The sequence below is a fragment of the Temnothorax longispinosus genome, chromosome 8, assembly GCF_030848805.1.
Source record: "Temnothorax longispinosus isolate EJ_2023e chromosome 8, Tlon_JGU_v1, whole genome shotgun sequence".
Lineage (NCBI taxonomy): Eukaryota > Metazoa > Arthropoda > Insecta > Hymenoptera > Formicidae > Temnothorax > Temnothorax longispinosus.
The window spans coordinates 6,136,260-6,163,119 of record NC_092365.1 but is presented as its reverse complement, the minus strand read 5'-3'; the positions used below and the strand labels follow the sequence as shown (position 1 = coordinate 6,163,119).

Below are 26,860 nucleotides of genomic sequence, written 5' to 3'. Positions count from 1 at the left end.
AGACAAAAATATTCGGAGAGCTTTTAATATCGTTTTTTTTTGTATTATTTGTATATCATTTTTATTCAATAATGCTCGTAATTAAACAGTGCTTTAATTAACAAGGCATATGGTTTCGATTTAATGCGAGTGCGTACATGTACAAGACGGAAGGCACGTGTTTATCTCGCGAAGCTTTTTGCCCCGTCAGAACTTTTACATATAAAATGTTCTTAGATAACTTACAGATAATAATAAAACGAGATACAATCGTGTTCGCTACGTTTCCTTGCAAGCTCGATTGGACGGAAATCTCGATCGCGAACGAACACAAACTTTTTTTTTTCGAACTTCGACGGTTTTATTTACTGGGAAGACGCGGCAGGGGATTACGTGAAATGCAAATCATTTTCAACTGGCAGCCGTATCCCATTCTTTGTTCATAATCGGTAATAAACTGGCTTCCGATAATAAGCGAATTACTATTTACTTATCACTCGATTGTCCAACGATCATTCTCGCGCGGGATTTATAAATAAATATGGGGAAATGGATTTCTCGCAACGCTGCTACGAGAACGTTATATATCTTTTCCTTCAAGTTATAATGCATAAAAGAAAATAAATTAGATTTATAGAGCAATGTTAATAACAATAATAGCCACTTGCGACTCGTCAGTCATGTCTAGAATAAAAGTATCACTAAGGCATTAAAAAGGGAATGATCCCCAAGTGGAGATAGGAAAGCTTCATCATCGCCAATTATCGATCTATTGGTTTCCGGGAGATGACAATCGCCTCTGATACGGATTCTGAAGTAATCGCGGAGAACATTCGATCACACGTAAGAGCAGTGCATCGATATAATCCTCCAGATCGCTGAGTCTCTTGTTCTTCTCCGTGACTTGCGTCTGTAGGTGCAACGCCAGTTCTATTAGATCCTGTAAGTGAAATGTTTTGTTTAGAATAAAACCATAATTGTCTCGCAATGGAAAACTTGTCTCATGAAAAGAAAGTGACGACTGCATGCTCCTCTCAAATAATAAGAGCTCAAATTAATTAATAATAATAAATAAATTAGACTTAAAAAGAAGTGATATTATGTATCGATATTTACTTCTCTCGATTTGCCCTCGAACTGGTTAAGGACCTCGTGCGGCAGGCGACTCTTAGAATTCGCGGCATTCTTAACGGCATCCTCGCCGCCGATGATGATCCTTTCGGAAGACAGGCGATTCTCGTCGTTGGCATCTTTGAATTTGTTCTCCTTGTCCTTTTTCTTGTCCTTCTTCGCGTGCTTTTCCTCCTTGGGACTTCGTGGGTCGCATTTCTCGTCCTTCTTATCCTTCGACTTATCTTCTTTCACAAGTTTCTCCTTGCTCGCGGCGAGCTTCTCCTTGCTTGCGGCGAGCTTCTCCTTGCTCGCAGCGAGTTTCTCATCCTTATTCCTCGGATGAAGAATTTCTCTCGGTGCCGGACTGGGCGGTTCCGGAAGATCTTTCAATCTCGATGTGACTGGTGATGATGAACGAATAGGCGATACGTCGCGTTTGTTATCCTGCGGCTCATCCACCACGATTTTAGGCTTGCTTTCCCATCTGACAAGCATAACACATGCAACATTGCTTTATTATGCTCCACACGTTTTACTTAATGAATCTATTCACTATATTTTTATTATTGACGTAATAATTCTCAGTTACTGCTAAGCATTTACCGGATTATGCGTTCTTTTTCTATTTCTTCTATTTTTCTCCTATTTCTTTTGAAGATAAATATCTTCAAAACGTCTTCAAACACTTTTACCTTTTAGGCACGCTGCTCGCTTGCTTGCCGTAGAGCTTCAAGCCCCACTCGTCGTCCTTCGTCAAATTGTCGACCTTCGACAGATTCGTGGCGGATGCGCTCATGGCAAATCGCGGCGGTTTGCTCGGTGCGGCGTTAATTGGTGCCGGTGGCGTGTGCACCTCTCTGAAGACATTGCTCTGCGAGCCACTTGAGATACCGTTGGCATTGCCGCTGTTAACACCAGGGGGCACGGGTGCGTTCAGCGACGAAGCCGAGCTTTTATGAGACAAATCGTCAAACTATAACAGAGTAAAGTAATTAAAACTATGTCCAACAGACAAACTTATTTTAAATATTTGTCCAATCCATTGTTTTTATCCATCTGTAATATATACATACTTATCGAACAAATAATAAAATTAATCAAATCTTCACTCATCCTTAACTCAGAATTAATATAATGGTTTTAATAAAACGTTATTACAAATATTAAATACGAATATTGACGATATCGTTAGGATAGCTAGGATTAGGCTTGTTTCCAATTACCGTGAATTCATCTTCATCTTCGCTGATAACTCCGGGATCAGCTTCACCTGGTTCCTGTCGTGTGATTTTGAATTCGCGCTCCTCCCTCTCGTCCAGATTACTTCCATCGAGCCGGTTCTTGCTCTTGCCTTTAACTTTGTTCCCAATTGATTTGGCTAATTTTTTCAGGCCTTTGCGCTTCTCAAGGCTGCCGATGCTAAGCAAACTGCCGCCGATCGACTGCGCGGCTGTGGACAGTTGTCCCAAGGAGCTTTTGTGACGCTCCTTCTTACTTAGGTCGGTCAGACTTCCAGCCTTTACGATAAAGCCGATCTTCACCTCGAGCTCGCCTCTCTCTTTCGTGTTCTCTTTGCCTGGTTTGCTGTTAAGAGCGTACCTACAAACGCATTTATTCCCTCACAAATTTATTGACAACAAATGTATATCTATTATATTTTAATAAAGCAAATTTTACATTTTCTTAACTCCAATAATAAAAATTATTTTATCTGTTAAAAATATATGTCACATAAAAATTACAAAACGTCACAAATATGTTTAAGGTAAAAATTTATGTTAAGGTAAAGGTGAATTCAAAAAAATAAATACTAACAACAAATAGCATAAGGATGAGTTATAAAGTGTAAACTCTGCTATACTACAAGAAGAAAAAAATCACATTTGACCATATCAAATTGCCACACAAGGTGAACGGTCGATTATAGCATCACGCTACAAGAATGCAAAAAGGCATGCGAGTAATTAATGAGGTAGGCGATACGCCGTAAACGCGACGGTTTCTCTTTCCCGAGAGCAATTTTCCCGTGGGCGGGAAGTGTAGGAGAGATTTGCATGAGACGCCGCAATTTGTGCAATTAACGCTATCGCAAACGCACCATCTGTTCTTGGGCCTCTCGTACACGTCGAAGCTGGAGAGCGGTATGCTGACGGTGCCGAGGAACTCGTCGACCCCCACGAAGTTGCGGTGCAGGGCGGTGAGGACGATTTCCGCGGTGTTCCCCTGTTCCGGGATCAGCAGCTCGCATTCCTCGTGCCATTCCACGTCCTTGGTAGCCTTCTGCTTCACCGATGTCTGGTACTTTTCCTTGCCGAGTGCGATTGTCACGAAGCAATCGTTGGTTTCTGCATACATATGTACATTCACAATTCAACGTGTTGTTATTTCTACGACGTGTGGGCGCGGAGGATCGGTGTCGACCGGGAGCGAGGTCGGGAGATTAATGAGATGTGTGTAACGGGAATTAAAGATCTCACCCGGTAAGAGAATACGTCTGCTCTCAATCGTCGTAGAAACGTCGTAAGAGTTTATTACTTACGTATTCGCGGCAAAAAGGAGAAAATTCTCGATCTCGATTTTGGTCTTAATTGGAAAGCATTGCCCCGACTGGTTTGTTCATATTTATCAGTTTTGCATTTATATTAATAAAAGAAAATAATATATAGGTAGAAATTGATAGAATTGGGGTAATGCAATTCTCTTTTTACATGCAGGTAATGGAAAGTAATTTAATCCGACAACATATGACGCGCTATCGACGCGCTTCTAAATATCCTTTCCGCAGATGGAAACCTACCATTAACCATAATATATGGTTCTCTCGTTAGCAGTACTGCGTTTGCTCATTTTACATTGCAGCTAAATAAATATAGTAATGTCACAACGCGTGTATCGCGAACGCGCATCGGGAAGTCATTAACTCGTCGCGCAATTACACTGATTATTAGGTCGAGAAGATAGCGTACGCGCTCACGGCCTCACGTCGCGTCGCGTCGTATTGGTTGCAGTTGGAATATCAACTTGTAAAAGTTAATTCGACCAAGCATTTTAAAATACACGTTGTAAAATTTCTATGTAAATTATTTCCTTCAAATTGACAAAATTTAATGACAAACTTTATAATTTGCATTTATCTCATGCTATAAACTTTTTATTTTTACTTCCCTATTTTTTGAGTTTACTAAAATGCGTGTAACACATCTTTATTTTATTTTGAATATTCTTCACAGAAATGTTGATATACTTTCGTTACTTGATTCTAGTAGGCCATTGATTTCCTAATAAGTAAAATGACATAAAATTTTGCGACGGAAATTCTGCTGAGGCAACGGAATTATATATTTTCGCTTTGGAAATTCGAGTTTCAGTTGATAGACGACGACGTACGAAAATTTGTGCGTATTGTTTTGCAAACTCAGATTGCTTTGCCAGCGAAAACCGGATGATTCATGACCTAAAATAGCCGCGAAATACGAGGTCACTCGGTATCGGCGCGAACACGCGAATAACGTGCAGAGAGGTAAGAAACATGATGATGCACGTGTTGGCAAATGGGAGAAAACAAGGCTGGATGACAGCTGGATTATTGAGATCTCAAGATGTTATCGTGTTCAGGTCTTGTTCAGGATGCTTCGGGCATTAGGAGATTAAAGGCTTTTTATAATTTAATTAATTTCCCATACTTTAAATGTTGCACATACTCTGCATTTAGCGTGTATCTTGTTACATATATGTATATTTAATAAATTCTTTTGAATAAAAGAAGCGTTGTCGAAGAAAAATTTGCAAGTGCAATCGAAATAAAAATATCATACTCACTGTGTTTTCCTTTAGTCAGCAAGTCCTTGGCTCTCTGAACTGTAAACAATGAAAACGAGATGTCAGTAATAAAAAATGCAGAATAAGTGTCGAGTTATATCAAACGACATGTCGTGCTACAATTTATGTTACTTTTATCTAATACGTTCACGTGCTGAAGTACAAAGTAAATCGTCAACTAGATAGATTAAATTTGATTGGAATTAATCTTTTGCTTCTAAGCTGCTTCGTATTATTACAATAATATTAACAATATGCTCGTAAATAAATAAGTAGATATACATATAAGTGCAACAAACGCTATATGTTCAATAATTCCATACCACGCGCTCGCATTTAAATATTAATGCATTTAAATATAAAACGTAGTAACGTAGCGATCAGTCATCGTGAAAATAGAGATTTCTTTAACACCTCTCGTGTAGATCTATTTTTTTTTCTTCAATCGACTTTCCACCCGTGCCCACGAGAAAATCTCACGTTATGGCTTTCGCGCGTAATCGCTCTCGCTTATATCAGAGTAAAAGCTGCATGTATATATCAGTTACCGCCCCATTGATTTCGCAATTTCGAGAAATCATCGTGTTGTTATCAGTTTTTTATCGTCGTTTATGCCTTCAATATTAGCCATAATGGTATTTAAATATATAAGGAGAGAGAGTATCAATTTAAATACAACAACTAGCAACATTTTAATATCTGTACGAACGATATTTTAAAGTAGCACACTAATTCGTAATATATGTATGTAATAAAATAATTTATATTTAGTTTGCAATTTAGATCTTGTTTGACATATCAACTAGGTGTGACAGTGAAGATAAAATGAGAAATGTGCATGCGAATTAAGAACCTTATAATAAGCGATCGAACTTGAGTAAATTTTGAAATGGGTGATTTAACTATGCACGTCAAATATATGCAAATGGTGCATCGTGGCTGTGAAGCTTGTAACCAAGAGAGAGATTCACGAATCAAGCCTTCGTGCAATTTCTATGAAACCTTGACCGAAATACGGAATTTAAACAATGAAATCACACGCTTACAGCACATTCCCAGACATTTTCCGGCAATTTCATCGCGCTACAAACGAAGGTCGCTCCTTCTTGTAAAAGACTTTTTCTCATCGCGCATCTTCAATCGAGATATGTATAAAAAAAAAGAAAATTAGTATATTAATATATGTTATATTTGTGTGTGAGAAAGATTAAGATGAATTGAAGTAGAAAGCCGAAGACATTTTGCTCGTTTATCTTCTCGATATTAAACTTCAATAATTTCAGTAATATGCTCCGAGTTACTGTATCGTGACATTGGCCTTTACAGGTGCATCTTTGTGAAACTTGAAATCCGAATTTACTGCATAATCCGCAAGATCTCGTAAAATGGTCGCGGAATAAACGTTTGCGATAAAAAAAAAGAAAAGAAAGAACCCGCGTCTGTCTCCTCCATCCGTAATCCGTTAGCTCGTAACACGGAGCGTTACCGAATAACTGTCGGAGGCACTTCCTCGTTCTCACACGCGCAACGGCGATGAACCATAATGGATGTGCGAGGTACGAGGAGGAGGCCAACGTATTCCCCGATTTTCTCGTACACCGAAAGAAGAGAAGAGCCGAAAGAGAGATAATTTCTCGTCGCATCCTCCTTCACGGTCGAGTTAAGGTGCGATTTCATTGACGCTAGAAACCAGCGGCAGCGTCAAGAAAATGTAGTGGGGGAAGAAATTCTGTTGAATTTTGCGGTACGCTAAAAAGTGGATACGGTCTGAACTTCTTCCCCCACTACATTTTCTTGACGCTGCCGCTGGTTTCTAGCGTCAATGAAATTGCACCTTTAGAGTTGAGACGGACTCGAAGTCCCCGTCGCGATGAAGCCGCAGTCAAATACCGTTTAGTCTGATAGATGGAAGCATTTTTCAATGCTTCGTGCGTCTCAGCAACGTGGCCGCGATCGCGATGATCCGACGATACGCGGCTCTCGACCGATCCTTTTCTTAATCCGAGAAGCTGAGGCTACTTAAACACTCCAGTGTCGAAAAAAGGCACAGTAATTTTAATGTGCTTCCTTCGTTTTTTAAATATTTTTTTGGTTTCTCCTTTTTTTGAAAATGTTGAGTAAATCTATATACATATTGTTCTCAAATACTGATAAATTACAGAACAATCCAAAATATGCAATATGTAATTTTAATAATGACTTTTAATTGGGGTGTAAAAGTAGTCCCAGATGACTGTTCATGCAAAAAAAAAAAAAAATAAGGCGCCCGTTCTCGGGTTAAGCCTATCCAAAGGATTTTCTAGGATGCACCTTCTCTCGGGTTTATCGTGAATTTCTTTCGAGTAACCGCGTTAGTTTTTATAAGACTATTTCGTATTTTTTAATTCTGTAAACTCTGTAAGAATATTTCAAACAAACAAAAATAAAATTAAGATTCCAAGGTTTTCAGTGTTTGAACGTGTCTGCACGATCTTGAAAGGCATATCCGGTCCGATCGGTGAAATACTTTATGCAAAAGCAGAGGAAAGGGGAGCACCGAATAGCCGCTAAACATGCTTTCACGCGTCGCCTATTTTGCAGCGAGATATACGAAGGAGCTAAAAACTTGTCACTCGTGGAAATCGCAAGACGGATTTGTAATTATACGCACACAATATGTGGCACGAGAATCATTATTTACTCTGCTATGATTTTAGCACATGTCGTGTCTCTGTTATTATAAAACGATAAATGAGAACGTATCTACAATTGCACACGCCTTCACGCAAGGTTTTGAAAAACCAAGGTATTTTGAAAAATCTATTTTTATAGTCTCTTCCGCGGAGAAATATTCTCTCTGAGTGGGGAAACTTTCTGAATTCGCACCTGGTGTCGTTGACCGTTTCGAAGACATGTCTGGTTTTTCTTCCCCCTATGCATATGTCCGTTGTAACGGCGAGTCTCGGCCGCGATTACTCTCGATTTGACACCCGCTAACTAAACGCCCGAAGGTAAAAGTTTCGCGCGTGCTAATTAAGAGGACAAGTATGCTAACGCGCGAGCACGCTTTCGCGAGCTAAACCGCAGTAACAGGGCTTTTTATCTTATAATCGATTCGCGGTGAACGGTGTATCCTAATTAAACAGTCTGCAAACCGCTCACCGAAAGTTGGAAGACCGCAATGAATTATCGATGATTAAACTGTTGTGAAAGAAAGAAAAGATAACGAGAGAAAAGATAACAAGCGAAGAAAGAAAAAATTCCTTCAGGAAATTAGAGAGAAATTATTTTGAAAAAAATTTAGATTATCGGAGGCGATATGCGTGTGTTTAAAAATCGACATTAGATACAACCGATGAGTAACATAACTGTTTTGAATAGCAGTACACAGGATGCGTCATTTGATATATCGCCGAGGAATATCGCACGAGGCTCGCCGCATTCGAAAATTTCAGTAAGTAGATTTCAGCACACGATAAACTCTTTCTCGCAAGGCAATAGAATATTCAACTAGGCAAGTAGAATCAGCGTATTTCCGCGAGTTAACGTTTAGCACAACGATGCGTCCGCATAATCGCATTTAATTGCTGTCGGAGTTAATTGAAATTATTACTAGAAGTCGTTACAAACCAAAAAATTATGATCCTCTTACGATAATCTTAAGAAGTTAAGGAAATGATAGAAAGAGAGAGAGAAAGAGAGAGAGAGAGAGAGAGAGAGAGAGAGAGAGAGAGAGAGATAAAAACAAGAGAGATAAATATATAGTTCTTCAATTAATCATCAGAGATAACATCGTTTCGCGAATTATCAACGGTGGAAAAATTATACCGCGTGTATGCTTTTTATAAGACGCTCTTTTATTGTCATGCGATTTAAGTTTTAAAGCCCATTTTAGATAATTTTTATTATTTTAGATTATTTCTTTATATCACATATTTCAATGTACGTCATATGTATTTAAAATTATATATTTTATATATGTGTATGTTCTAAATTGTTTTCTCCTCAATTGTTTTTCGTATTATATGGCACATAAGAATATAAATATAGAATAGCAATTTGACTTCTCTGACGCAAATAATAAATCATCTAAAGTGGACTTTAGAGAATATTGTTCTCCAGCATTAACTCTATATAAAACGTTATGTGACTTGGAAGTGTGTATCACACATTTGCTTCAACAACGACATAACTCAAAAATAATAATTTTCCAGAAAATAAGTTTGAAAATTTTAATTTATTATAACTGTTCTTTCTGTACCATTACTCAAAATAAGCCAATTTTGAGTTATGTCATTATTGAAGCAAATGAGCGACATGTGTCTATATTCGTGTATATCTAAAACGCATATCTATATTTTTTAAGTCTAATGACTTAATTAATGTTTTCTATTTACTACTATTTGATTTATTCCAAAAGGAAAAGCATGCGGGACGTTTGCTGAAAAATTCTCTAAAAAAAATCTTCATGAGTTCTTATACATTCTTATACATATAGTATCTTTTTATACTAGTCTCTTTCTGGAATTTCCTTTTTAAAGTCAATGTAATTATATCCTTGGAAAGTGTCCAGATATCCGACGCGTGACGAATACAAAGTGAGATTCCGCGATGCGATTGTGTAATTCTTTCTTTCATACGAACAAAACAAAGCCAACTGGCCAAATTATAGAGGGTCAACTCTTAAAAGCGAAAGATCTAAAAAGCCTTGTGTCCACGATGCTATTAGAAATCGCTCCGAGATCTTGTACGAAGAAAGAATTAACCAATCGCATTGGTCAATTGCCGAATTGTTTAAATGTGATTGGTCAATTTTTTCTGTGTCCGAGATTTCAGAGCGATTTCTAGTATCGTGGTCGATCGCGGGCGCGCGATGCAAAAGAGAGAGAATTGTTCTTTTTTTTCGAGCGACGCATTCTCAGACGTATTTAAATACGTCGCGTGCACCACGGTGCAACGATGACGCGATGACACATCGCGTAGCAGCGAAACGGCATATCTCTCGCGCCTTACGTCTTCTTCGATTCGAAGATAACGAAAGATATGAAGCAGACCATTCCCATGACGAATCCTCCGACTGCTATAAACCGCGGTATATCGTTTACGTTTACGTTACCGATAAGATTAGAGCTTTACGAGGGATAAGAAGTGATTTATTTAAACGAGGGATCTACTTGATCTCTTTCGCACAAAAGGGAGTAAAGTAGAGTAGTGTTGTCTCCTCGAACTCTCGTAAGTACGTCCTATTCTTATCTCGCGGTCCCTCTCGAGAATTCCCTTCTTAACGTCTCGGAACGTCTTGGAAAGTGTCCAGATATCCCGTTCGGGTGACGAATACGCGGGTAACGTTCGGCGAAACGCGGTTTCTACGTCTCAACGACGCGACGCCCCGGGCTCGGACGGTCTCGGATTACGTTCCTGAGCGGCAGCGGCGGCGGCGAGGCAGACGAGGCTGCGGGGTTTCGCTCGCCTAGTTTTCCGCGAACGCGAGAGACACGTAACCTCATCGTAATCCTCGTATATACGCGCATCCATACGTCCTCGCGTAGGTAACAATCGGAATTACGGCACGCATTCCACCGCGCGGCGTCCGAGCGTCCGACCACCTGTCGAAAAGCATTTATACGAAGAGGAGAGGAGAGGAGAGAAGAGGGAACGAGAGAGAGGGGGGGAGACATCGTTACGACGTTCCGTCGCGTCGCCGCGATATCGCCGCTCGCTTACCTGTCACCTGAACGTGCGTCGGGCTCCACATTGTGAGATTCCTCGGGGCTTCCTGCTACCGCTCGCCGTTTTGCACTCGTCGATATCCTTACGCGACGATGACTACGACGACGACGACGCTCTGACGACCGCGCGGCGCGATGCGAGGAAACGTTCGCATCACGCGGTCGTGGCTCGCGCACTGGCCAACCCAAGTCCCAACCGCCACGCTCGCTCGACTCTCCGCAGTCTCCGCACTCCACTCCGAGAACCGACAGTCACGTCCAGTCACGTCGACGGCCGAACATTCACCGCGCGCCTCGCTCCGCGACGACGACGACTGTACGCGGCGCGCTGCCGCGCCTTTGAACAACCGCTACGCGCGATCGACGCGCCAGGTGCGGACCCAGCGGACCGAACGGGACCCATTTGCGCGGTTACCTTCACGGCGCACTGCCGGGTGCGCGCAAAAATCTTTCTATTCGTAAATAAATGAATAATCACGCTCGTGTGTATCAAATACTAAAACGAAAAAGGCCAATAAACGAGCAATGATAGTTGTTAAATAATTAAATGTATATATTAATTTAATACATATATTTAATTTATTTAACAACTATCGATTCGTTGCTCGTTTGTTGACCTTTTTCATTTTAGTGTGTTTTGTTCATTCGTAGCTAAGAAATCAGAATTAGAAATGTATTTTTAATTCCGATTTCTAATATTTAACATTTATTCTTATTTCTAATTTGTGCTCTATTGTGCGTATAGGACCTATAACGCTATATTTTTTGCACTTAAAATGCAGATGAATGTAGGTACAATGAGATATTGAAGAGAAAAAGATGAGAAAAAGCGTTAAACTACATAATAAAGTTCTCCCTGGGTAGTTTACTTACAAATTAGTTTACCGGATTTAGTCCCGAGTATACTCAATGAAAAATGTATAGAGATGATAAATCTAACGTTAAAGTATATACGCATATTAGGTTTAATTGCGTAGCTTTGGCCTTCGTGCCAGATTTCCCATTCATCTCTCATACGTCTGATTAACCATATCCTGAACGAAGCGTTAATTAACCCATTCGTGGCCTGCGATCGTCACATCGATAAGAATTACGCTGCCACAATCATGAGAAACGCTTCTCGTGTGTCTCGGATTCTTGTAGTACAGATATAACCGTGGTATAGTAATCAGCACATGACTTTTGTCCGAAAGCGACACGAAATGACAAGAACAATAATATTAACACAAATATATTATATGAATGCAATAATAATTAACTTCTTAGTTGAAATTCTGTCTTAATATTTAGAACCTAGATAACGATTCTTTTTCAGCAACATTTTGAATTCGTGTTCAACAGTTGCTAGTCTAGACTAATAAAAGGATCTCGAATAAAAATCATTTTTTCCAAATAATTGATCGTACGTTCGCACGGAGTACACTTGACGGAACTGTCGCATTACGGACGTGAAATTATGTATCCATATGCATAAGTGACATAAAAGGTTGCTCGATACCTCTTTCAGCATATTCGACATTACATATTTATTTTTATGCAATACGTATTGTCACTAACCTAAATTTGCAATGCGCTGAGACGAGCGATTCTTATAATCGTGCAGCGATCGCGTTACAATGACATAATAATTTTTAATGTTCCAACGATAGCTGTGTTTTAGTCCGACATTTATCGGCTCGCAGTTTTAAATTGGAATATATATGTATATTCGTCGCTTGTAATATATAATTAAGCACTAAGAACGAGCTTTGTTCGCTAGCCCCTTTATGAAATTATTAATAAGTTTTTGCCGCTCTATGTTGTATTTTCTGCATTAAATAAAATATGTAAAAAATTCAACTGTAAAAAACACAAATCTTATATATGCTTACATATGCTCTAATTGACGGTACCGGTCGTGATTAGCGCAGGAAATGATCGCAATCACTGATAATCAATGTTGATTGTATCATTAGTTACAGCAGACACGCCGAAGTTTGAACAGAAAATATTGAAATCTTCCATAAGATCGGTTATTCTTGCGAACTATTTCGCGTATGACGATGTCGTTAGATTAATAAGAAATTTTACAATGCAAAGCTAGGCATGTCCGTCATGTTTGCGGAGCGATCAGGGAAGATGATTACGGTTACAAAGCTGCGCTAAGTGGTTTTATTACACTTTATTACGATATTCCGCGCGATTGCCCACAAAGATTGCGGAAGAACGGAAGTGGTGAGGTGATACGCTGCACCGTGCATCATTATGCTCGTCATTTTGCAATTATTTAATAGAGACTTCGGCTCTCAAGACGGTCGGGTACATTTTCGATCGACATCAGCCCGCCAATTTTTGTTTTGTGACAAAAACAAACCGTAAATTTTACCGTAACCGTTTCAAATCGAGTATGCTAAAAATAGTTCGTCGGATTGAAAATATAGTTTGAATTCAGTATTCATAATTGCAGTTAATGATTTGTATTATTTTTAAGGTATTATATTTCGATTTATGGAAATAAAATAATACATTACGCGGATTTTTTTTTTTTTAATAAAACAATTTGTAGAATTTCGGATACTTTCGTCGGTCACAAAATGTGTCGTGCATCTTTCCCGATAAGCTATATAAGATTCGAGATAATTCTTATCTCAAAAAGAATTTATACAATGCTAGCAATTGATTATGACGTGCTGAAATTTTGAACTTGACTGTCGAGGAACTGCTGGGAATTCTGTTTGGGTTCTGATCGGTTGCATGTGTAAATGATGCTCGGTCTGGCGGTTGGCTGGGATCGTGGCGCTTTTGAAAATCTCATTGTCTTCGTTGGTGATGTGCCTTGGTCCTGCAGTCGTTTTCTTCATGTCCGCGTTTCTTGCAATAGTTGCAATAGCTGCCCTCCTTAGGTTGAAACCGAGGTTTTTTAAAGGCTTTATTGCATTGCATTTGCAATTTTCTTAGCTGGAGTCCTCCTTCAACTATTTTAGCTTTAGAAAATGCCTGATTCAGAGTATCCAATTCGAAGGAGTACAAAAAACTTCCAATTTTCGGTTTTATGTTGCGGCAAAAGACCTCAATTGCCTTTTTTTGATAAATTTCCTCTTGGATGCGACTAGGTATAATCCCAGTTTTTCGTGACTTGAGCGTAGTAATGATCTCGTTATGAATTTGAAAGAAACGATTTATGAAGTCGTCGACAGTCTCATTATGTCGCTGGATGCAAGTGTCTCTCTGAACTTCCAATACAGAGAGATTTCGGGATGGCAATTGATCTTTGTGTCTGTCTATTTGTAGCTCTTCTATTTGATTCTTTAAATCTTGTATCGCGTCTGTCATTCGGGTCATTTTGTCCAGTAATAAGCTCAAAGTGATCGCTTGTTCGTGAGAAGGGCTTTGTGCGTGCGACATTGGAGCGGTTACGAACATTTTTGATTTTAATATGTTAGTGTCCGTATTTGATTCCGTTGAGGTGTCAGAGGTAATGATTTTTCCTCTCTGTAGCTTGTCCATATGATTCGGTTGGATCCAGTAAGACAAGATAATCTTTCTTGGAAATAATTAGCCCGGCCAGTATAGCGTAAAAGTGCTTGGACTTCACTGGCTTTTGCATTAATCCGCTGCTATCAATTGTAAGATTTGTGTTAATTCTTATTCCAAAAAAAAAGAATTTATTTTACTACTTCACACACAGAAAAATAATCATTCTACAGCCAAGAAAAGCACTTTCTTATTTTATTTTACTTTTTTTAAGTAAGTTTTCTTACAACAAAGAATATTTTCTTGCTAATAGTTTTCAAATATCTTGACAAAAGTCGTTGAAAACCAGAATATTGTTTTAAGTAAATGTAATGCTTATAATGATTTTATGGTAGATTTGCGGATTAAGTATTTGATATGCTTATATATCCACAAATCTACCATAAAGTCATTGTAAGAATTACATTTACTCAAAATAATATTCTTGACTTGTGTTAAGATATTTGAACAGTGTTAAGATATTTGAACAGCCTTTCCTTGGCTGCATGTAGAATGATTATTTTTCTCTGTGTGCACTTACAATAATCCTTAAATTTACGCAATAGTAGTGACTGTGTCGTAAGTCGTAAGTATATAGCGTATTGAGACCTTCAGGAACTGTTGACGAACTACTTGGAACTGTCGTTGCAGTTCCTCCTTTTATAGAGCCCAAAAAGGATTTATCGCTTTTCCGGACAGTTTTTGTTGGTCTAGGTGACTCATTCTAAAGATTTTTGTTTCTACAAATTATCGTAAAGGTATGCATTCTATAGATACGCGAACGATAATAATCACAAGGGTCTATCGCTTTTTCGGGAAAAAGTCTATTTAGTCTATAGATATATGTATATCTTAGGTGTTTTTCCAGAGTTATTGTAATTCTCCGTTTGTATATATACGGCGTTCGAACCAAAATGATATCTGCTCATAACTGTAAACCTTGCAAGCCTGCCAGAAATTACTAAATAAACGATGTTTAACAAAGTGACTATAAAATCGTCAATTACAATGGGTTTGTTTTCTATTGCTGAACTAGTGCAATAGAAAACAGACCCATTGTAGACAGATATTTGAATTTTTCCAAAATTTTTATAATTAAATTAATTTTTTTAAATTTAAGGTAGGGAAAAATAGTGTCAAACATGACAGACCGACGTATACACTCCGAGGGTGCAAGAAAAAAACGTATACAGACGGAGGGTTAAGGGTATACATTTTTAAGGTAGGTGAATGAGGGTCATAAGAAAGCAAATTTGAATAGAATATCGCTTGCAGATTGACATCAAAACTGCATTGAGTTCGTATTCCATTTGCAGAACTTTTAATTGTCGACATAGGCTGCGTTCGGGGAGCGCACTATTAGCGCTATTTGCTTATTCTATCCTTGTTCTACACTTGATGAGCGATAAAGATAGAATGATGCAATAGCGCTAATAGCGCGCTCCCCGAACGCAGCCATAATCTGATTGCCAGCAGAAACTGAGCGAAAACTGTCATTTAGTAACATTCTAAATGAAATATATCATTAAACTGATACGAAACGGCAGGTCCTGCTAGATTTCTGCAATTAATTTGCTATTCTCATATTCTACTAGCAGATTTCTGTTATACTTCTACTGACATCCTACTGACAAACTTTTAATGGATATTATACTTTGCAAAATCTGTCTTTGACAAATTTGGCTAATTGGATTCGACGATGTTCGGAAAAAAAACACGTGTGGTTGTGTAATATTAATAATATTAACTCTTTGACGTTTAATCGCGCCTCGAAAGAATGTCACTTTATAATTATCGCGGATACGCGAGTTTTACAACTCTTTTGTCGTGACGCAATCATGTCCGCTTAAATCGACAGTATTACGCCGACGCTATTGCATCACGATCAACCGTATTACATCATCACGCGACTCAATCGTCCGCGTTTCGCGGAAAAAAACGTCAAATCAGCATATACCTACTCGTCGAACGCGCGTCGGTAATTAATCGCAACAGCCAAAGCCCGTATCACACTAGCGGCTCGCGGCGCGACTGCGATTGCGTCTGCGATTGCGACTGCGATTGCGATTGCGACTGGCTACTGTCCAATCATATTGCAGCTGCCGCGGTGACGCAGTTTACGCTTTTCGTTGATTGGAATTCGTGTGACCTGTCGCAACAGACTGAACAAACCAACGGAAAGCCGGTTGTTACTTTTGTTACATGCCATTACATGCGATAATATGCGGCGTAGCTTTTCTCTCGATACCTTTGCCGATGCCGATGCCGCCGTGTTGTATCTCCTGAAAGAAAGGCTAACTGAGTAAAGGAATCGTTTTCCTGATCGCCGACATGGAGCTCACCGACGATAATTTGGTAACGTTGAGCGAATATCTGAAACACACACTCTCATCCCAGACGTGAATGTCAAACGTCCAGGTTGGTATAACCTACAAACTTATTATTTTTGTGATATTTTAAACGTTGTACGCGTGTCGTACGTTAATATCCAATTTATATTTTAGCCGAGAAAGTTTCTGGAGTCGGTGGAAGTCAATCAGAATTATCCTTTACTACTACTTCATTTGGTGGACAAGTCTGAGATTAACATCACGATTAGGATTGTCGGCGCAATTTAAAAGAATTATGTTAAGCGCAACTGGAAAGTGGTTGGGTTTTGGGTTTATATTTATTTATTTATTTTAATGTTCTTACATCGTATGTTAGTTTACTATTGCGGAATGTTATTTTAGGAGGAGGATTCAGTGGATCGTATACATGCCCAAGACAGAGATGCCGTCAAGAAACTAATCGTTAATCTGATGTTACATTCACCAGATTCGATACAAAAGCAGTTGTCTGATGCAGTATCTATCATTGGAAAATATGACTTTCCGAACAAGTAGCCAGAATTGATTGATCATATGAGTCCCTTGTGAATTTTGTACTCAGATATAATGTATTTAACGATAGTTAAACGCTACAATAAAGATATGTTTTGAGATCTCAATGGTACATATATACTTTTCTGTTAATTTTTTTTAGTACAATATTACATAAGTACAATATGAAAATAAGCCATAGAAACATTTTATGTATCAAATAAGTGTTCTCTATAAAATAAAATATATGTTCATGTATTGTAACAATTCCTCTATAAAATAAATATTACATAAGTACAATAAGAAAATAAGCCATAGAAACATTTTATGTATCAAATAAGTGTTCTCTATAAAATAAAATATATGTTCATGTATTGTAACAATTCCTCTATAAAATAAATTAACACTTGTTTAAATGTCTCACTATAATAGATAATATTTACTTTATCTTTGGATAAGAAAGCAATAAAAAATTAGGAATTTGCATTACAATGACATAGCCGAAAAAAATACTTATTTAATAACTAATTACTTAATTTTAAACTCTTCAAAACTGTGTTAACAGTTTCAAAATTTCATCTTCACACTTTTTTCGATTCTCCGGAGGTAACGAACGAAGCCTGATTTCTAAGAATAATGCCAAAGTATGAGCTGAATCATTGATTTCAGGTTGAGGAAGAGATAAAACTGGGTCAGGTTGAGCCATCTGTTTCAAGGCACCTACAGCCTCCTCCATTATTGATGATTGTTTTTTCGTCTTCAATCCTCTCTTATAAAATAATTGCTGTTGGTTTTCTGATGATCGCTTGTTGGATACAGTAACAGAATTTTGTTGTTGTTGAGAAGATTGAGTGATGCTGCTGAGTGCAAAATTAGATGCCAGCCTTGGGAGAGATTGAGGTGACGGACTCTTTTCTGGTAGAGGTGCAATTGGTTCAAAATCGCTACATACAGATACACTAGAAGAATTTGGATCAGAAGATGTCAAGTGTGTACTTCCTACATTTACTTCAGGTGGAATTATCGCAGATTCCTGAAAAATAATTACAGATACATATAGAATTAGTTTCTGTACTGTGATTTACCGAAATTGTAAAAATATCATTTTTACTTCGAAAAAAGAAATAAAAAGAAATAAAAAAAAAATAACATAATGGCGATTACTTTAAAAAATAATTTACCTGCAATGCTTCATCATAGTAGATATGTAGTGTATTTTGTGTACATGATGTATTATCATTCACTTCATCAATGATTTGTGAAGATTCTGAATCTGATGCTGCAGTTGTCTCTAGCTGGATGGGGGAAATATTTGATTGTGAGTCTCCTTGGATACAACTCTTTTGGAGAAACATTAATCTCTCAAACAGGTGCCACTTGGGCTTGTATATATTGTCTGTGCCAGCTCCACTGCGCTTTGATTCTTTCATAGCTTTTAAATTTCTTGCAAACGTATCCTTCATGTTTCTAAAACGGCTTGATACAACAGCACCTGTAAATAGCATCAATAAAAAGCCTATTACATAATTTTATTATTTTAATTCTGCATAACTTTAACTTATTAATATATTTTCTACAAAAAATTGTAATTCTTTAATCCACTCCAATATAAACTATGAGAAACATTAATATATATTAATTATTCATTAATTATAGGTTATGTTAGTTAATATTAAATTAATTATAATAAATTATAAATAGCTGATAGTATTGAACCGATTCACTTCTGATTGTGAGACATACCTGTGAAATCTGAACCCAACTGCTCGGTTATTTCGTCCCATGCTGCAATCTTGAGATCTGTTCGTCTGTACAAGTGGCTTGTACAGTCCCAAAGAAGTGGTTTTAATTCCACAAGGTCGATCAGACGGTAATCTGTCTCTTTCGAGAAATTATGTTTCGGTGGCATTGTGTGACTTTCTATCTGCTTCAATATCACAGATGTTCAATATTATTGTTTTCAACACGGTCGTATACACGTGGTTTTCACGCACTAGCACCACATTGCACCACGTGACCAAATCGGATTCTGTGATTGGCTGCGACTGTGACTGCGACTCGAAAAATGGATTCAAAGCCAAAAGGCAGTCGCCAGTCGCAATCGCTGACAGCTACCTTTTTGATTGGCTGAAATAGAATCGTAATCGCAGACGCAATCGTAGTCGCGGCCATATGGGCTTTACCAAACGGCAGTCGCCAGTCGCAATCGCTGACGCCAATCGTAATCGCTGATAGCTACCTTTTTGATTGGCTGAAATAGAGTCGCAATCGCAGACGCAGTCGCAGTCGCGCCGCGAGCCGCTAGTGTGATACGGGCTTTAGGGAAACGTGTCTGATGCATGCGTGCATTAGAAACGTCGCGTTTCAGTGCAACACTCTCACATATATGTGTTTAATTTCGGGAGGTATAGAAAAAATGTAGCGATTGATTTATCGTCACGTTCAATTTTTAACGCGCCAAAATGTTTCTCTCGTAAACTTCTCGCAAATCTATACGCAATCCGTTTATTGCCGATAAGTTATCGTGGATAGATTTTTTTTTCTGAAATCAGGATTCCGTGCGAGCGAAATCGTCCGGGTAGACAAAAATCTAACGCGAAGCTGTTTCCGCGTAACTCATGGACGCTAGCTTATTTGAAAATATTCATCGAACGCGATTTTACAAGACTATACAAACTCGAAACTAGTTATTCCGCCTTTGTTTCACAACAAAAGTGCAAATTCTGCGGTATAATGCAAATTGTAGTATAATGAAGCCGTACATATTACAAATTATAATATTCATTGAATGACTAAAAGTACAAGGGATATTCGAAGCAATGGCCTAGTTTACACCGATCACTTCATACGCGTATTAAATAGTAAATAACTAGTAAATTAGTTTGATTATTGGCTGATCAGCTCAAATATACCATTTGATACGCGTATCAAAAGATCGGTGTAAACTAGGCCAATGCATCGAAATAAGTCATACTTTTATACATATTATAAGCAGAATGTTGTATGATGTCTTGTACTCGTATGTAAGCAGAAAATTTATAAGGATAAACGAGATAATATTTTTCGGGATACTACATTAAGATGAGATTGAAAAGGCGATAGATGAAATCATTATTTAGTGTAAAAAATATATACTTTGTTTTAATAGACTTATATACAAGTTGTATTTGCAATATTTAACAATTTGATAGTTGCCGAAAGAACAAGATGTACCATATTGTTGATAGAATAAATATCGCATATCTTTCTTCTAATTCTCACTTACGTATTAATTTAAAAATATATCATATAAATAGTCCAAATAAAATTACAAACCATATGTTGGTCGATATTCTAAAAAAACTATGACTTATTTGTTTAGTAATGTCACTTAGATTTTCTAATATTTAATGATAACTTCATGAGGAGGCAATCAAAATTTATTTTGCAATGGCGAATCCCACTCGGTCGTTCCCCATGTCAAATACGGTGTAGTACCGACCAACAAATGCATCGTCCAAAACCCACTTTATACCATTAACCGGAATAACATCTCGGAAGGCGGGAATGCAAACATCTATTTCGCCTCCTGTGATCTATTAAATATAGCATGATATTTCTATTCTAAAAACAATTTAAAACTTTATATAATAATATTCTTTACCTTCAAGATATAATCTTGACCAGTGAGTCGAAACGTCTTACCACCTATGACGAAATTGATATCGGGCAATTTAGAATCTCGTCGCACTCCACCTTTAAACAAAGGTCAATGTTAGTAATTCATATTAATAATCCGTAATTTACCAAAAAGTTATTAATTTGTTTCAATAAATTTATTTAAGGTAGTTGAAATCTACCATATATTGAAGAAAAAGATAATCAATTACCATCCCATGATCAACACCGATCTCTATGTTAAGAGCTGCGATAGTCTGCGGTGGTCCACCTATCATAGAAGCGCCCGTGTCGACGATAGCTTGACAGCCTTCCGAGCAAGAGGTGTAATTTTTTATTTGAAACCTACAGTGGGATAGCATTACCAATTAGCTGACATATAATCGGTGGTTAACATACGTATAATTTAGAAAAAAAAACTACATACTTATCCATGGTAATTTGCCAGTATTTTTTTTCAGTAACATTAACATACGTAAACTCGCCCTCGTAATGGGAAGAATCGGTGCCACCCAATATCAGTTCACCGCCGATCACGTCCGTGTGATTTCTGTATGGGTTGTATATTTTTTACATTTGCATTTTACATTGCATGGAAAGACAAAGTATGTAATTAAAAAAAATAGTATTAAACACACGTGAGGCATACGGAAAGATACATACCGATTTAGATAGAAGCTAAAAATTGGTCGGGACACCACGTGCTTATCAATCATGTTTTGGAAGACAGTAGGCTCTTCGAAGGTAGATAAGGCTGGATAACACATTCCCAGAACGCCGTCGCATTGTGCATGGTCCCAAAAACTTGTCGAGAAATCGAGCGCTTCTCCGAATGTCTGGAATGAAACCTTATTAGTGGACCGAATTTTTATCAAGGGTACATGAAATAGGGGTAGAATTTCCCGGGGAGTGCCATAAAGTGTATAGTTTTTCGTTACCGATTTTCTGGAAACCGATTTTTCTAATTTTTCTAATTTTTCGGGAAATAATCGACCGAATTTAAAATAATTATATATGAAACAGAGGTAGAATTTTCCGGGGAGTGCTATAAAGTGTATAATTTTTCGTTACCGATCTTTTTGAAAACCGGTTACAAAATTTTTCCAATTTTTCGGAAATTAATTGACCGAATCTTAAAAAATTATATGAAGTAGGGGTAGAATTTCCCGGAGATTGCCATAAAATATATAATTTTTCGTTACCGATTTTTGGGGAAATCGGTATCAAAAAATTTTCCAATTTTTCGGAAATTAATTGACCGAATTTCAAACAATTGTATATGAAGTAGAGGTAGAATTTTCTGGGGAATGCTATAAAGTGTATAATTTTTTGTTACCGATCTTTTTGGAAGCCGGTTACAAAATTTTTCCAATTTTTCGAAAATTAATTGAATCTTAAAGAATTATATGAAATAGGGGTAAATTTTCCCGGGGATTGCCATAAAGTGTATAATTTTTCGTTATCGATCTTTGGGGAAATCGGTATCAGAAAATTTTCCAATTTTTCGGAAATTAATTGACCAAATCTTAAACAATTGTATATGAAGTAGAGGTAGAATTTTCTGGGGAATGCTATAAAATGTATTATTTTTTGTTACCGATTTTTTTGGAAACCGGTTACGAAAATATATGAAGTAGGGGTAGAATTTCCCGGGGAGTGCCATAAAGTGTATAGTTTTTTGTTACCGATTTTCTGGAAACCAGTTACCGACCGTTAACGATCTTTTTGGAAACATAAAGTGCTAATTTAAATATTGCATGGGGGCCTGGTTGGCCGAATAGCCTAGCACCGTCTCTGGACAGCTTGATTATAATGATAAATGTATAATGTAGATTTTTACATTGTTTAAATTCGCACAACGCAGTCGTGATTTCGGAATTAATTGTCAAAGTCTTGATTGACAGAACAATTATTTCGTCTTGGTTTTTTTGGGAACCGGTTATAAATTTTTTGAAATTTTTTGGGAATTAATTGACCAAATCTTAAAGAATTATATATGAAATAGGAGTCGTGTGTCAAAATTTTTTTAATTGTTGGAGGATAAGTTGAATTTTTTATTAATGAATTGATTTTCTTGAAACCGGTTACGAAGTTTTTCCAATTTTTCTAAAGGGGTTTTCGATTTTTGTTTAAAAAAATTTAGGTACGTAATTGTTCTAATTTCCTCAAATTTCGAGATATTAGCTGAATTTTTTTAAAGATAATTTTTCGTTATTTTTTTAAAAACAATGCCCAAATTTTTCTAATTTTTTGGGGATGGCAAAGATGTGTATAATTTTTTATAACCGACTTTTTGGAAACCGGTTTCAAAATTTTATAATTTTTTGAGGATGGCTACAATGAGTTTATAGAAAAATTGCTAATAATAAAGGGGTTTCCGATTTCTGCTCCAATTTCCATAAATTTTAAGATATCAAGCTAAATTTTTTTTATGGATAATTTTTATAGATAATTTTTTGTTACCGATTTTTGAAACCGGTTACGAAATTTTTCAAATTTCTCGGGAGTTAATTGATCGAATTTCAAAGAATTGTATATGAAATAAAGGTAGAATTTCCTGGGGTTTGCTATAAAGTGTATAATTTTTTGTTACCGATTTTTTTGGGAACCGGTTACAAAATTTTTCCAATTTTTCGGGAATTAATTGACCAAATCTTAAAAAATTATATATGAAATAAGAGTCAAATTTTTTTTAATTTTTGGAGGATGTTTATTTTTTTATTAATGGATAATTTTTTATTAAGAATTGATTTTCTTGAAACCAGTGCCAAAATTTTTCTAATTTTTCGATGATTTCGAAAAAAGAAAATAAAATAGAAGAAAATGAAAGAGAGTTAATAATGGTGGGTCAACGGAGGGTAAAAACGCGCGAGGCACGAGCAAAAATAAAATTTAAAGACTTTAATATAAAGGATTACATTTTTGAAATATTTGACAATATGCTAATCTGCATCTATTATATTATCTATTATTTTTTATTTTTTAAAAAAGAATTCGAAGAGATGTAGGTTAGAGTTTGAGGAGAAAGAATATCAAAGGTGCTCCTAATTAATGAGTGAGTTTGGGGAAAGGGGAATAGATTTTGAGCCCGCGCGAAGCGCGGGCGAAAAATCTAGTTATTAATAAAGTGTAATTGCGCGCATTTTTTTTTTCGAAGAACGATAGCAACATGTGCTTTTTAGAAAATTTTCATAGATTATGACTGTGATTAGAATTAAATATCATTTACTTGACAATGACTTACGATTACGTCATCATTAGATAAGTTTCCGTACACTCTGCCATCGTGGTAAGGAATATCAAATGTAAGTCCGTCTTCCACGTATGTGGTGGAGTTTGTATTATCATATTTATTATGTTTTACTGCAAAAAGTAGTAAATAAAATTAAATCAGTTAATATTAAAGAATCTAGAAATATAAATTTTTCTATATTAATTTAAATATATATAACTATAACAGTAGTTAATCATATATATCATCATATATGTATATTCAGTTAAATCATCAAATATATTTATGTTTATATTTTTTGCTTTAACATGTGAGCTGTTTTGTATAACATTTATTTGCACACTTTAAAGTAAGTGTGCTAAATAATGTAAATAAAAGAGTATGTAAGTATGGAACTTAACTACATAATATTTACCTTATCACTGATTCGAATCTTTGAAACTGTTGCTTTAAAGATTTTATAACTTTACTTGAAATGTAAATGGTCTAAATGGATCAGATACAATTCTACAGCATTATTGTTATCTTATATTTTTATTTGATATCAATCATTAAATGAGAAAAAAATAATTAAGATTATTTTAATACTTGAAACATTAATTTTTTAAATACAAATGTACATATAGGAATAATAAAATATCGGGGAAATAGCGATGTTACGATATACTTACAGCAATCAGGTTGGCTGACGTTGCAGTTTTTGGATGGTACCCAGAGATCTGAGGAACCAGTGTCGAAAACTATTTTAAATGTCTGCGGTGGAGTTCCAATTTCGATAGTACCGTAGTATTGAATATTTAGGTAATTAATCAAAGATACGTTTGCCGTACCCGAACGGAGTCGTATCATAGTTTCCGTCGAAAATTTTCCAACAGAGGATGTCTTGTGTAACGGAATTCTTGAAGCAACATAAAAAAATTTCCGTTATATTATATGCGTATATGTATCATATAAACGCGAATGTATGTACATATATCGTACAACATAAATACGAATTTCAAACACTTTATTTGATCATTTTCAAGCAATTCTTATTTAAAAGCTATTAAAGTCTCAACATATTTTGACATTAAGAAATAAATGCTACCTGCATATATTTACGCATTAGAATGTAGTTAGGTATTTTAAATGCGAATTTCTCTTTTCATGATGCTAATCTCATTTAAAATAAGATTTTTGAAGGAATCCTCAAAGCATCTCTTGTAATTAGTTTGCTCACTTTATTCCGACTTTCAAAATGCGTTTTTCTTACATATTTGATACAATTATGGTATTTGAAATTGATTTGATAATTATTTATCGCGAATTCTGCGGCGATTCCAAGATGTTGGAAGCGCGATCTCTGTACGGTATTATCATTTATCGTGTCGATTTAAATATGGATCGTTTGAATATAACATGTACCTACCTATGCAACTCTGCGTTGATTGACGCGAAGTTGATTACCGTGATCACCATCATCGTCACGAAGAGCCGACACATGTTTCCTAAATTTCTCGGCGACTGAAGCTACAAAAGTCGAAATTGTTTTAGGACCGTTATAACTGCGAGTCAATCCACAAGCGGCACGTACAGACAAATAACAGGTAGTCAAATTGCTAAGCGTTCTCTTATATACAAATGTGCGTACATAGCCTTGTGCTTATAAGAAGATGAGCAGAAGGGCAGAAAAACAAACGAAGCGTTTCAAAGCTTTGTGTTCGAACGATATTAGAACTTGCTTCGAGATCTCGGATGGAGAAAAAGCATTGACCATGCAATCATATTTAAGCAATTCGACAATTGACCAATGCGATTGATCAGTTGCCGAAAATTTAAGAATTTTATCAACATAAAGAATTTTGTCAGTTTCCAAGAATTTTCTAAATTGTCAAGAATATTTTACATTTCCAAGAATTTCTCGAATTTCTGAAAATTGGGGCTTTCAAATCCGAAAAATCAAAAAGTTTCGTGAAAATTAAAAGTCTGGAAAATTGACAAAGTATTGCAATATATAATTAGAAATAATCAGGAACAAGGTGAAATAAATCATAACTTCAAGCGTTTCAATTCTCTCGAAAAGAAAACGAAAGAAGAATACGACGTAGAACGTCTTATCTCGACGCGATTGTCCTTTCGTCTTTTTTTCATTTACGATGTCAATTTGCACGGAGTTTCGTTTGGCAACGTGAGTAATAAAAGGGGATGGAATAGTGTAACTATTAAAGTTCTGCATTTTTTAAAATATTGATTACTTGGTGTACAAGGTGAGGCATCTGGAACGTTTTACGAGATACATTTGTCGAAGGAATATTACAAGTCACTTCGTGCGTCCGCTATGTGTAAATTTTGTACTTTTTTTCCTCCGCTACACGTCGAAAGATGTGTGTACGTGTTTGCGTGAACTAAATAAATAATCCGCAATTAACGAGGAAGTTGTATTGCTACGATGGACAATGCGCACGACCGAAAAACGTTGATCGTTAACGATATCGTTAACGATTTTTTTTATTATTCACACGATTAACGCGATATTATAATGCGATCCAAAAATTGCATAAGTATAAAGTTCGCATCGAAATGAATCAAATTCTATTGTGTTTTTCCAAATTTTGACAAATAAATGACGAGTTTCCAACAATTTAGGTACGTCAAACACGACTTGTAGAAAAACGTAAATTTCTTCAGTTGCATTACTGTTGCAATTGCATATTAAATTTTAGTATACGTTTTTAACATAAATCCTTGTTTCTTACGCATTTTGACAATTTTTCCCGATGCCAATTGATATCTACGTAAAAAGAAAGGTAGAAAGAAAGTAGAAGAGATTCGGTCGGGGATGTTTCACACGCGAATATATCTCTTCAGTCGTTCTTTCTCCGCTCGAGTCGTTTTGCTCGAGAATAAGCGTCAGAGCTACTTTAGATAACAACTGAAAGACTTCTAACAATTTTTGCAATCTTCGGATGATCTGAGTGACAGTGACTCGACCGGGCACATTTTGTATGTATACGTGTATG

At 36.6% G+C, this 26,860-nt stretch overlaps 3 protein-coding genes and 1 long non-coding RNA gene across 5 annotated transcripts; 1 reads left to right on the top strand and 3 right to left on the bottom strand.

The window, feature by feature from the left end:
- Window positions 1–11: 11 nt before the first annotated feature.
- Rip11 (Rab11 interacting protein) lies at window positions 12–10,952 on the bottom strand. The gene is made up of 7 exons (XM_071786685.1): window positions 10,615–10,952; window positions 4,912–4,950; window positions 3,191–3,437; window positions 2,316–2,691; window positions 1,785–2,065; window positions 1,096–1,576; window positions 12–919 (listed from the first exon to the last, which is right to left on the bottom strand). Exons 1-7 carry the CDS (start codon window positions 10,643–10,645, stop codon window positions 749–751), a joined length of 1,626 nt encoding a protein of 541 aa, XP_071642786.1. The 5' UTR covers window positions 10,646–10,952; the 3' UTR covers window positions 12–748.
- Window positions 10,953–15,101: 4,149 nt separating this feature from the next.
- On the top strand, window positions 15,102–17,094 carry LOC139818143 (uncharacterized). Of its 2 annotated transcripts, XR_011733398.1 has the most exons (3): window positions 16,025–16,529; window positions 16,616–16,759; window positions 16,844–17,094. It is a non-coding gene; the product is annotated as an uncharacterized lncRNA (long non-coding RNA). The 2 variants fall into 2 exon arrangements; XR_011733397.1 differs by having other exon boundaries at window positions 15,102–16,529; window positions 16,616–17,094.
- A 32-nt stretch (window positions 17,095–17,126) lies between these two features.
- On the bottom strand, window positions 17,127–19,386 carry LOC139818142 (uncharacterized). The gene is made up of 3 exons (XM_071786686.1): window positions 18,716–19,386; window positions 18,154–18,464; window positions 17,127–18,005 (listed from the first exon to the last, which is right to left on the bottom strand). The coding sequence occupies exons 1-3, from the start codon at window positions 18,879–18,881 to the stop codon at window positions 17,520–17,522; spliced, it is 963 nt and encodes a 320-aa protein (XP_071642787.1). The 5' UTR covers window positions 18,882–19,386; the 3' UTR covers window positions 17,127–17,519.
- Window positions 19,387–19,865: 479 nt separating this feature from the next.
- Window positions 19,866–25,420, bottom strand: LOC139817919 (lysosomal aspartic protease-like). The gene is made up of 8 exons (XM_071786215.1): window positions 25,270–25,420; window positions 24,533–24,759; window positions 23,874–23,992; window positions 21,293–21,465; window positions 21,057–21,179; window positions 20,842–20,974; window positions 20,616–20,707; window positions 19,866–20,547 (listed from the first exon to the last, which is right to left on the bottom strand). Exons 1-7 carry the CDS (start codon window positions 25,341–25,343, stop codon window positions 20,660–20,662), a joined length of 897 nt encoding a protein of 298 aa, XP_071642316.1. The 5' UTR covers window positions 25,344–25,420; the 3' UTR covers window positions 19,866–20,547; window positions 20,616–20,659.
- Window positions 25,421–26,860: the final 1,440 nt, after the last annotated feature.

Coding starts and splice junctions, on each gene's coding strand:
- LOC139818142 (XM_071786686.1), bottom strand. CDS start 18,881: ATGCCACCGAAACATAATTTCTCGAAAGAGACAGATTACCGTCTGATC. Junction 18,465..18,715: donor GTTGGGTTCAGATTTCACAG/GTATGTCTCACA, acceptor TGCTATTTACAG/GTGCTGTTGTATCAAGCCGT. Junction 18,006..18,153: donor ACTATGATGAAGCATTGCAG/GTAAATTATTTT, acceptor ATTATTTTTCAG/GAATCTGCGATAATTCCACC.
- Rip11 (XM_071786685.1), bottom strand. CDS start 10,645: ATGTGGAGCCCGACGCACGTTCAGGTGACAG. Junction 4,951..10,614: donor GACGCACGTTCAGGTGACAG/GTAAGCGAGCGG, acceptor CATTGTTTACAG/TTCAGAGAGCCAAGGACTTG. Junction 3,438..4,911: donor GCTGACTAAAGGAAAACACA/GTGAGTATGATA, acceptor ATATGTATGCAG/AAACCAACGATTGCTTCGTG.
- LOC139817919 (XM_071786215.1), bottom strand. CDS start 25,343: ATGTGTCGGCTCTTCGTGACGATGATGGTGATCACGGTAATCAACTTC. Junction 23,993..24,532: donor CGTCAGCCAACCTGATTGCT/GTAAGTATATCG, acceptor TACTTTTTGCAG/TAAAACATAATAAATATGAT. Junction 20,975..21,056: donor TGGCAAATTACCATGGATAA/GTATGTAGTTTT, acceptor ATCCCACTGTAG/GTTTCAAATAAAAAATTACA.